Source organism: Cynocephalus volans, chromosome 3 (genome assembly GCF_027409185.1).
Source record: "Cynocephalus volans isolate mCynVol1 chromosome 3, mCynVol1.pri, whole genome shotgun sequence".
Classification (NCBI taxonomy): domain Eukaryota; kingdom Metazoa; phylum Chordata; class Mammalia; order Dermoptera; family Cynocephalidae; genus Cynocephalus; species Cynocephalus volans.
In genome coordinates, this window is record NC_084462.1 from 168,014,484 (window position 1) to 168,026,251 (window position 11,768).

The 11,768-nt window shown below is 37.0% G+C and overlaps 1 protein-coding gene across 1 annotated transcript; it reads left to right on the forward strand.

Moving 5' to 3' along the window:
• Window positions 1–10,124: 10,124 nt before the first annotated feature.
• On the forward strand, window positions 10,125–11,135 carry GPR65 (G protein-coupled receptor 65). Its single transcript, XM_063088488.1, has one exon. It carries the CDS (start codon window positions 10,125–10,127, stop codon window positions 11,133–11,135), a length of 1,011 nt encoding a protein of 336 aa, XP_062944558.1.
• The last annotated feature ends 633 nt before the right edge of the window (window positions 11,136–11,768 follow it).

Genomic DNA, 11,768 nt, shown 5'->3' on the forward strand with positions numbered 1-11,768 from the left:
ACAACTTTACAAGAAGAAAACAAGCAACCCAATTAAAAAATGGGCAAAAGAGCTAAGCAGGCATTTCTCTAAGGAAGATATACAAATGGCCAACAGACATATGAAAAAATGCTCAACATCACTCAGCATCCAGGAAATGCAAATCAAAACCATACTGAGATACCATCTAACCCCAGTTAGGATGGCTAAAATCCAAAAGACTCTGAACGATAAATGCTGGTGAGGTTGCGGAGAAAAAGGAACTCTCATACATTGTTGGTGGGACTGCAAAATGGTGCAGCCTCTATGGAAAATGGCATGGAGGTTCCTCAAACAATTGCAGATAGATCTACCATACAACCCAGCTATCCCACTGTTGGGAATATACCCAGAGGAATGGAAATCATCAAGTCGAAGGTATACCTGTTCCCCAATGTTCATCGCAGCACTCTTTACAATAGCCAAGAGTTGGAACCAGCCCAAATGCCCATCATCAGATGAGTGGATACGGAAAAAGTGGTACATCTACACAATGGAATACTACTCAGCTATAAAAACGAATGAAATACTGCCATTTGCAACAACATGGATGGACCTTGAGAGAATTATATTAAGTGAAACAAGTCAGGCACAGAAAGAGAAATACCACATGTTCTCACTTATTGGTGGGAGCTAAAAATTAATATATAATTCACACACACACACACACACAAAAAAAAAAAAAAACGGGGTGGGGGAGAAGATATAACAACCACAATTACTTGAAGTTGATACGACAAGCAAACAGAAAGGACATTGTTGGGGGGAGGGGGAGGGGGGAGGGAGGGAGGTTTTGGTGATGGGCAACAATAATCAGCCACAATGTATATCGACATAATAAAATTTAAAAAAATAAAAAAATAAAAAAATAAGGGGCGCCATAATAAAATGGAATTTTAGGGAAAAAAAGAAAAGAAAAGATGTTAAATTTTGTCAAATGCTTTTTATGAACCTATTCAGATGATCATATGGTTTTTGTCGTTCGTTCTATTAATGTGTTTTATCACATTTATAGATTTGTGTATGTCAAACCATCCTTGCATCCCTGGGATAAATCTCACTTGATCATGGTGAAGGATTCTTCTAATGGGCTGCAGAATCTGTTTTCCTAGTATTTTCTTAAAGAAAATTTTTGCATCTATGTTCATCAGGGACATCAGCCTGTAATTTTCTTTTCTTGTAGTGTCTTTGGCTTCGGTATCAGGGGCCACATAAAATGAGTTTAGAAGTATTTCTTCTTCTTCAATTTTTTTTGTAAGAGTGAGAAATATTGATATGAGTTCTTCATGTGTTTGTTAAAATTCAGCATGAAGTCATCAGACCCTGATCTTGTTTTCAAAGGGAAACTTTTTATTACTGATTCAATCTCCTTATTCATTATTGATCTGTATGGATTTTATATTTCTTCATGATTCAGTCTTGGTAAATTATATGTGTCTAGGGATTTAACCATTTCTTCTAGGTTATCAAATTTCCTCTTCTTATAAGGACACCAGTCCAATTGGATTAAGGCTTCATTTTAACTTAATCACCCCTGTAAAGGCATCTCCAAATACAGACACATTCTGAGGTACTTAGGGCTAGGGTTTCAACATGAATGGGGGAGGGCACAGTTCAGCCTCTAATACCATCTCAGATCTAGGGAGTTTGGGTGTTGCCAAGGCTGGAGAGCAGCTCAACCCCTGCGTCCCAGGGCTGCCCTCTGTCAATTCTCGCATCTCCTGAGATGCCCTTGCTCCCTTCCGGTCTTCTGTAGTAAACCCATGTAGGCTCACCTGAGTTGTCCCTCATTGATGGCTACAAGGCTGCTTCAGTGCCACGATGGTCTGTTGAAGGTGCTGTGAGGTGGGCAGAGGCCTTCCTTCACTTCTGTGTGCCCCCTCATGACCTCCGAGACATCATTCTACTCTGCCTGTGCTATGTGGGCACAGGGGAACTTGCTGAGGCTCACAGGAGTGAGACTCCTGAGTCTCACTACCTAACTGTCCTTCATCTTGGGCATGAGGCACAGGCTCACTCTCCTCCCCAGATCACATAACTCATCTGGGGTATTCATCACCCACCCCCACCTCAGGGCTTGCTGGGGGAGGGCTACAGCAGTCAGGATGCAGGGCCCCTTTGTCGAGCATGCACCACATCTAAGCTGTCATTACTTCCTCTCTCGCAACCCTAAGCCCCACTCCCACCAAACAGGAAAATGTTTTTCTGTTCTTGGGGATGGAAGCTTTGCTTTATCTCATCAGGTATCTGCCCAAGCATATTGCCTATGCCTCAGTCCTTTCCATTCCCCTGAGTTGCCTAAATCTTTTGGAACTCAAAACCTACATTGTCTTTTTCCCCCCTACTTTCTGCCCAAAACCCCATCTCTTGAGGCAATAAATGCACAATGGTTAATTGAGTATGTAGGGGGAGGGCTGGAGTAAAAAGAAATATGGCTGGAAAACATAGCAGTATTTCACAATCTTACCCTGTCATATTTAGTTACTTCTTTAACTAATGAAATTGCACCAGAAATGTGGTCTCGCAGGGGACCATTCATCAGCAGAATAGATTCTTTCACTGTCTTCCCCATGGAGAAGTTGGAACTAGGCCGATCACATCCTGTTCCCTTTTTCCACATGGTTAGACCAAGTGCTCTGCCACTGGCCAGTGTTGGGTGTCCTGTCTGTGACCACAGGAGACCAGATAACTGATGGCCAGGAATGCCGACTCTCTAAAGATAGTGTTCTGAATAACTGTTAATTGACTTTGTTTCATCTTTATGTTGTTAAAATGTCACAGTGACTCAGTACACTGAAATTTCCAACTGTACATTAGATAGCCCTGTGGTTGGAAATACAGTATTGCCATATTTTCCAGACTACATAAGAAGCAACTTTCTTAAAAGTTGATAAATTTCTTACTGCATAGAGTTGGCAAGGTTTTAGCATAGGTCAGCGACGATTTTTTCTTCTATTTAATCAGGAAAAGTGAAAGTTTGATTGTCTTTCTTGTGTTTTTTTTAACTACATCTATTTTTTTTTCTGAAGAGCAAAATACATAGATACTTGATATGAATATGAAAACACCCTTTTCCTAAAAGCAGAAGTATAGTCTATTTATGTAAAATAAGAGATTGTGAGAGTCATGAAATACCCATGTAGAAAAACCACAGATAAGCGGATGTGAAAGACCAAGCGAAATTGAGAATTTGGGATTTACAGTCACGAGTAAATTGAAATCGTTACTTTCATTTTTGTGAAAGTTTAAGGCTTTTATTGTTAATTTTCCACATTGTACTTAAAATTTTCATTTTTTCAGTAGCAATTTAAATTATTCTGAATTTTCAAGTTACTCTATGCTAAATTACAGATTATCTTGTACTTTATAAATGTAAGGTATTATTTTTATTATTCTCAATGAAAGACCTACAGAGGAAATATTGAAAACTTGTACACTGCTGATTCACCATTTACCTCCAAGATGAAAATTCTTAGTTATATCACAAAATCAATTTTACCATCCGGGGGTAGGAAAAAAAACCCTACCACTAACAACTTTTAATGTCCTTTTTCAAACACAGGTCCAGAATGTCTTAATTAGCCTTTAAACTTAAGTTAAATTTTGTCCATCTCAAATTAATTCTGTTTTTATAAAGTAATGTCTGTCTTCGTTTCTAATAAATTTTCAGGTTTTATAAAATTATTTATTTACCTAACCCAGTTGGTTTAAATGGTTTTAGCAATCTCTGTTTTCTATTCCAAGAGGAGAATCAAAGTAGAAAATGGTTTTCCAATCAAATACTGTATATCCAATCCCATTAGTCCCTCAAAGTAAGAAAAGACTTTACAACATCGGCTACCTTAATCCCCCATGCCCCATCATTACCATTAAACAGCACAATATTCACCATTAAACACCCAACCCCCATTCTCCTTCTGTTTTGCTCCGAGGAACTTGATCACCCCAAATGGGTCTACAGCATCCCCTCCAATCTCACGCAGGCACCTGACTCATCCTGCCTTATTGGTCTTTCCATTTTGCCATTGCATTATGGTTACTATTGAATGTGCCTTCTCTTTTACTAGGAGATAAGCTCCTTTGCGGTATTAGCCAGGTCCTGTACATCTCCCAGAACAGTGCCCTAAGAATATAATAGATATATGTTTGACAGAATAAATGAATGAATAAAAAAAATGTAGTACTTTTTTTGTTTGTTTTGTTTTGGTGGTGTTTTATCAGCACCATGATCTAACCAACTGAGCTACCAGCCAGCCCTACATACTCTAAGTAAAGCACATACAATATCAGTATACATTTGCAATTAAGATGCCAAGAGAAAAGTGAGTTATAAAAATTACACTGCAATGATAAACAAAAACATCTTTTAAACTATTTAAGAGGTTTCTTTTGTTCAAATTTGGATAACGTACATCCTTCTTAAGATGCTGCTTCCTCATTGGTTTATGACGAAATATGAGTGCAATATCCTGTTTCCTCAACAGTGTCGATTTCTCTTCTTGATGCCAGCAGATTTATCAGGCTCCTCAGTCAACAAAAGCGTCACCCCAAGAAACATGAGTAAGTATAAGATTAAAAAATGAAATAAGATTATTAAGTAGATATACTTTGGCATGACTGTCAGCAATGCTGGCAACATTTTCTCTGGTTTAGGCTGTATAAATGGGGTAACGCAAAGCATTAGGAGAGCGAGAAATGAGGAAGACACATGGTTTCCTTTACTTTGAGCAGCGGTAAAGGGATATCAAAACTTAAATTTAGAACCAGATAGGTAAAACTATGGATACACAAAAAGGAGGATGTTTGTACTCCATTTCCTCTTTAGGAAACAGTGCGTTGACAAATTGCATTAAGCTCTTAGAAAGAAACCTACCAGCTCCTGGCTGTAGAGCTATTTGGCACAGTTTTTTTTTTTTATCAGTACAATGTTCTAATAATATTTTTATACAAATCAGAAAGAATGTGAAGTTAGGAAATCATATTTTTAGTATTAATAAATATCAATTAATTATTAGTTAATAAGTAAGTGACTATCACAGTGTGTGAAACATAGTAGAATCTTAGTAAGTAGCTGTTAAACAGATAAATGAAAGCAACCATTCTATGTAACACTGTAGAAAAATATTTTACTTTTGGTCATTGTCATCAATGATTTGTACTACTTTGAGAGCTGTTTAAAAATAGATAAACTTTAATATACTCTAGACTGTCTCTTTTTTTGGCATTTGGTAAAAATGAAAATAAAAATTTAAAACTTATCCAAATTTCTCAGTGCTAGTTCTAAAAATGATTTTTTCAAAATTTGACTTAAGTGGCCAAAATAATATCTGAAAAGATGTGTGAATAATGGGAATTACGTATTCCATCAAAATCTCAGATCCACACAAATTAAATTAACAACTATTATCTGCAGAGCCTGGCATCATATGTAAAGTGTACATTGCACTCTGAGTGGCCTCTGGCTTCTTTGCTATGCTCTGGCTAGATGACCAAAGATGACCTTCCAAGAAATGTAGGGGACAGCACAAAGGATGGCAGCAAACGACTGATGTCATTAAAACAATAGTATCAGCTAACGTCTAGTGAAGGCTTACCATGTGCCTGGTACTTGCTCCACACGTCATCTCATTTAACCCTCACAACAACCCTGTGAAGTAGGTACTAACTTACACATGTGAAAACTGGAACTTAAGAGAGGTGAACAAACCCATTTGGTCACAGATTCCCAGAGGGCTATTGACAAGCTTTCCAACTGTCTTCAGAGCTCATGCTTGTAACCACAAGCCCGTATTGTTGCCCAGTAGAGAAGAGGACCTAGTATCTGTTTCACCAAACTCTTCTGTCTTGTGGTTGTTGTAGTCAAGGCAGGAAATGATTTTACAGCTAGAGAAATTCATTCCTTTGACAACTTTATAAACCTTCCTAACATCATTTTTTCCATTTTGTCCATCTCAATTTTTCTTAAGAGAAAAGATACATATTTATTGAGTAACTTTGACAAAGGAGAAAGAGGTCTCCACTGCCCATCCCCTGACTCTCTAGGGCCTGGTCCCAAGGGAGGATATTTTCATGGCTCTGTTGTTCTCCCCAGAGGCTTGAGCACAGTGGGGGACGTGATGTTGGGCATGCAGCAGAGTCCCTTTCCCAGTAGCTTATTCAATCCTTCCTGTGTCTCAGACTTTTTCAACTATATCCTTTAGTGAGGATTTGGGGGGTAAATTTTCTCAGTGGTAACTTTATCTGAAAACATAATTTTTGCTGTCTTGAAATTTAGTTCTGTTGGGTTTACAATTATATAAGATAAGATATATATGTATGTGTGTATATATATAAATATATATCATCCAAATTTTTTTCTCAGTTTGGGAATATTAATCTCCTGTCTTCTTGTTCCTGTTATTCCTGTTGAGGAATCCTTTATCAGTCTAAATTCTAACCTTTGTTAGTTGTCCATATTTTCTCTCTGGCTCTTCTTTTCTTTAGTCTTTGGTGATCTGCAGTTTGATTGCAATGTGTCTAAATATAGATTTCCATTTTTGTTTGTTTTTAGCCTGACTTGGGATTTGCTAGCCTTTATATATCTGGGATTCCGTGCCCTTCATCCCTTCTAGAACGCTCTCAGCCATTATCTTTGCAAATATTCCCTCTTCCCTATTGTCTCTTTTCTATCTTTATGGAGCTCTAATTACATATATGCCGATTTTTTACTGTACTCTCTGTGTCTCTTTGGTATTTTCTTTAACCCTCATAATTTTTTTATTTCTTTAGCTCTATCTTGCAATATACGAATTCTTTCTTCCGCTGGACCTAATCAGTTGGTTGGCCCCTGTGTTAATTTTTTAACTTAAATGTTTATATTTTTATATCCAGAAAGTCTATTTCAATCTTTTTAATCTTTTGCTCCTTACTCATGTGTTCAAATTCCTTCTTTTATTTCTTTAAACATATTAAACACTCTAGTGTTATGTGTCACTAATTTTATCTCTAGAGCTTTGGTGGATCTAGTTCTCTTTTTTTCATGCTTCTACTCAGTCTCACACATAGTGGCTTATTTCTGTGTGTGTTTGTGTGTTGTGATGAGGTCGTATTTGTCAGACCTCTATCTGTGGGCTTCTCTAAGCCTTTACCAAGGAAACCTTCCTCAAGGGAGGATTTGCGTTTACTTCTTCCAGCTGGGTAGAATTTATTTACTTTTTCCTATAGTAAACTTTTATTTTTGGTGAATTTATTTCCATAATGATTTGAATTATTTACATATTTTTTGTCTTGTTTCCCTGAATTACTTTTTATACACGAGGAAAGAAGTAAAATCATATCATTTCCTAAGATGGCATAGATGCTCCTTCTGCAGGTAAAACAGGTTTTTGTTTGTGAGGATGTTTTTCAGACCATCTCACGCAGCCTCTTGATTTATCTTTTTTAACTTTTTAATTGCAAAACAATACACGTGCAGAAAAATGCACATATCCTAAGTATACAGCTTGATACATTTTCTTACAAACTGAGCGTGCTTGTAGAACCAGCACCCATACCAAGAAACAGAATGTTACCAAAATCTCAGAAGTCTCCCTTACCCCCTCTTCTAGCATGATCCGGCCCCTCCCCATAGGTAACCACTACCCTGACTCCTAACAGTGAAGACTAACTTTGCCTGGTTTTTATCAGGTAGTAGATATTCTTTTGTGCCTGTCTTTCTATCACTCAGCATTATGTTTGTGAGCTTCAGCCATGTGATTACATGTAGCAATAATTTGTTCATTTTCATTGACGCATAGACTTTAGTTGTGTTAATATACCACGATTTATTCACCTGTGATATTGCCAATGGGCATTGTAGCTGGGGAATATTACAAATAGTGCTGCTATAAACATTCTAATTCTAGTACACTCCTTTTGGTAAAAGCATTGTATGTGTTTATGTTTTCCATTTGCCTAGAAGTGGAATTGCTGAGTCATACAGTACGCATAAGTGCCAGACGGTTTTCCCACCAACAGTATATGAGTCCAGATGTTCTATGTTCTCACCAGCACTTGATATTTTCTGTCTTTTTTCATTTTATTTATTCTGGTGGGTATGCAGTGGTATCTCATGTGGTTTCAGTTTGTATTTCCCTAATGACTAATGAAGTGGAACATGCAGGTTGGCCTGAATTTTGCAGAACCAAACTAATGTAGACTCAGACCCAATTTCCAGACGAGGACCTATGAAAGGCCGTGAATACTCAGGGAAGGATTTTTTTATTATAGTTTCTCACAGAAACAAAACTGAGGCAGGGAACTTGCCAGCTTTTCTCTGCAGTCTGCAAATGTCTGTGCAATTTATTTTGTTTATTTTCTAGTTCACCCTTCCCTGAAGGCAGAGGCTCCCAGATCCCAACATGTTTGGGATGGTCAAGGATCCCTTCCTACCTGCACAGGCCCTAGCTTTGTTCCTAGTTTCTCTGGTCCAGAGGACCTAGTCAGTTCCTCCAGATATGTACATGCCTCCAAAATACCCACAGTATGAATGCTCACTTACCTTCCTGATCTCAGCTCCCTCCTTTTTCCATCACACTTTTTTCCTCTCTGGAAAGTTCCCTGTTGATTTAAAAGGCTGTTTTCCACATTTTATTTATACTTTTAGGTATGATAAAACTAGACAATTTCTGGAGTTTTACTTCATTTTAAGAGTGACATATACTATGCACTTTGGATAGGGTTTGCTGTACTTGCAGAATCCTTGTGCCTCCTTGGCAGGTCTCTTTTGTGCTTAGGACTCATCAGCACTTGGAGGGGAGTGCTTCTGATGCTCTGCATAGGGTTCCTACAAAGCTTTCTGTGAAGGCTTCTGTGATGGTTTTGGAGGTAAACCATTGAAACCACCAATAGGCCTCATTAGCAAAGGGATATAGAAAGAAATATTTCTCTACGCCAGTAAAAAGAGAAGGATGGGTCCTCTACAGCTATGAGAGTCTATGACATCATAGCTTTATGAAAGAACTGACCTAATAAACAATCAGGTATAAAGGTGATAATTGATGATCCCAAGGTTTTACCCAGAATTGAGAACATTCTGTCCTCTCATTTATAAAAGTATAAGAAAGATACCCACAAGGGAAGAAAAAGCATAAACAGAAGAGGTAAGCTTGTCTAATTAGGTATTGTTTCAACAAGCTGCCATATTTTAAAATTCTCCAACTTCACCATTTTTCTTATGACAATATTTCCTTGGTTAATATGGTGATTTTTTAAAGTGTCTTATACCTAGATTGTATGTAAAATTAAAAATTTGAAATAGTTTAACCATAGAGTTTATCACATACCCAAGAGCATTTACTGATCACAAACAAATAATTGAATTTTCTATCTTTAGCTTCTAAAATGGCTTTCTAACTTTGGTTTTGTGTCCTTAGGTCATGTCCAGTGAGAAACATAACTCCCTCTAATCTAGCATCCCTTAGGTAATTCTTATTTGAAATAGGTAATCTCAGCTTAATTTTATTTACTAAAGTCGATTAGATAATTTTCCCATTTTAAACAGCTTCACTGTAATTTAATGCATTTTTAATATCTTCAATAAATAAAGAGTTCTTTTAATATCATGATTATAATAAAATTATATATCTTTTAAACACCTAAACTATTTTGATTCATCTTTCATTACAGAAATGAAGGAATCTTAAAAAGAGATGTCAATCTCTATGAAAATAAAGGCTTGTATGTACACGTTTGCACCAATCTCCTGTGAGATTCATGAAGAAAAACGAGTTGGGGACAGCACTCCATGGAGGCTAAGGAATTGTCCCAGTTGATCCTGGAGGGTTCTTTGTCAGTGTTCTGTGATAAGGAATACATGGACCTCTGTTCATTCAATTTGGCTGATCACTTTAGTTAACTACCAGGAACCTGGATTCTGACTTCCAATCGTTGACACCTGTGTGAAAACTAACCTACATCCGTCCTTTAATAGCATTGATGAATTAATTAGAACTCATGAAAACAAAGAAAAATTGAAAGCACTCTTACTAAAAGAGAATTCAATGTTGAAAACAAACTACGGTAAGGCAAGACTTGCTTTTCTGTTTACTTTCTAAGGGCTCATGTAATTGCCACCTTAAAAAGAAAAAATGAATAGCACATGTATTGAAGAACAGCACGACTTGGATCACTATTTGTTTCCTATTGTTTACATCTTTGTGATTGCAGTCAGCATTCCGGCCAATATTGGATCTCTATGTGTGTCTTTTCTGCAAGCAAAGAAGGAAAATGAACTAGGAATTTACCTCTTCAGTTTATCACTATCAGATTTGCTATATGCATTAACTCTTCCTCTATGGATTGATTATACTTGGAATAAAGACAACTGGACTTTCTCTCCTGCCTTGTGCAAATGGAGTGCTTTCTTCATGTACGTGAACTTTTACAGCAGTACAGCATTCCTCACCTGTATCGCTGTCGATAGATATTTAGCCGTTGTCTACCCTTTGAAGTTTCCTTTTCTACGAACAAGAAGATTTGCATGCATGGTCAGCCTATTCATCTGGGTATTGGAAATCATCTTTAATGCTGTCATTCTGTGGAAAGATGAAACAACTGTTGAATACTGCGATGCCAAAAAGTCTAATTTTACTTTATGTTATGATAGGTACCCTTTGGAGAAATGGCAAATCATCCTCAATGTGTTTAGGACGTGTACAGGCTATGCAATACCTTTGGTCATCATACTGATCTGCAACCAGAAAGTCTACCAAGCTGTGTGGCATAATCAAGCCACAGAAAACAGTGAAAAGAGGAGAATCATGAAACTACTTGCTAGTATCACACTGACTTTTGTCTTATGCTTTACACCCTTTCACGTGACGTTGCTGATTCGCTGCATCTTAGAGCATGATGTGAACTTTGATAATCACAAGTCCGGGAAGCAGACCTACACCATATACAGAATCACGGTCGCATTAACAAGCTTAAATTGTGTTGCTGATCCAATACTGTACTGTTTTGTAACTGAAACAGGAAGATCTGATATGTGGAATATATTAAAATTCTGCATTGGGAAGCGTAATAAATCACAAAGACAAAGACAACGCATACTTTCTATGTCTACAAAGGATACTATGGAATTAGAGGTTTTGGAATAAAATAAAGGATTTTCTTGGTTGTTTAAGGTACATGGAATTATGCCATCAAGGTTACATGTTGAAAAGGAAATCTAACATGGAGGGGACTAAATGTTCTGAGTGAACATTGTAATCCTGTTCAATGAAAATATTTTTGAAGTGCATTGTACAAGCTCCCTCCCTGACTTTTATTAAATAAGGTGTATTACATAAAGTTTAATATTTTCCTAATGACTCAGGGTTATAACTGTTAATGGCAATTGTTTTTATATACATACCATAATCCTTCAGAGTTAGTAAGGTGTGTAGGACTATTTATTAGTCTTTAAATCAGTGGCCTCTGTATCTGGTTTTTATGATTTCATTCACTCTTTAGATTTCAGGCTGTCAGCCATCAGTTCTCCCAACCTTATGTACCAGTCTCTAACAACCCAGACTACTAACTACTGCTTCTAATATTCTCATTCATTAATAAATATTTATTGAATCTCCTCTATATACTAAGTTTTGTGTTCACTACTAGGGTTACAAAAGAAATAGTCTTATGAAGCCTCGTGAAGTTTATATCAGCTCAGAAACCTGGTCACTGAGTTTGTAAGACTTCTACATAAAGTAAAAGTAAACAGGCTGTAAGTTTTATTTTGATTTTTTAAA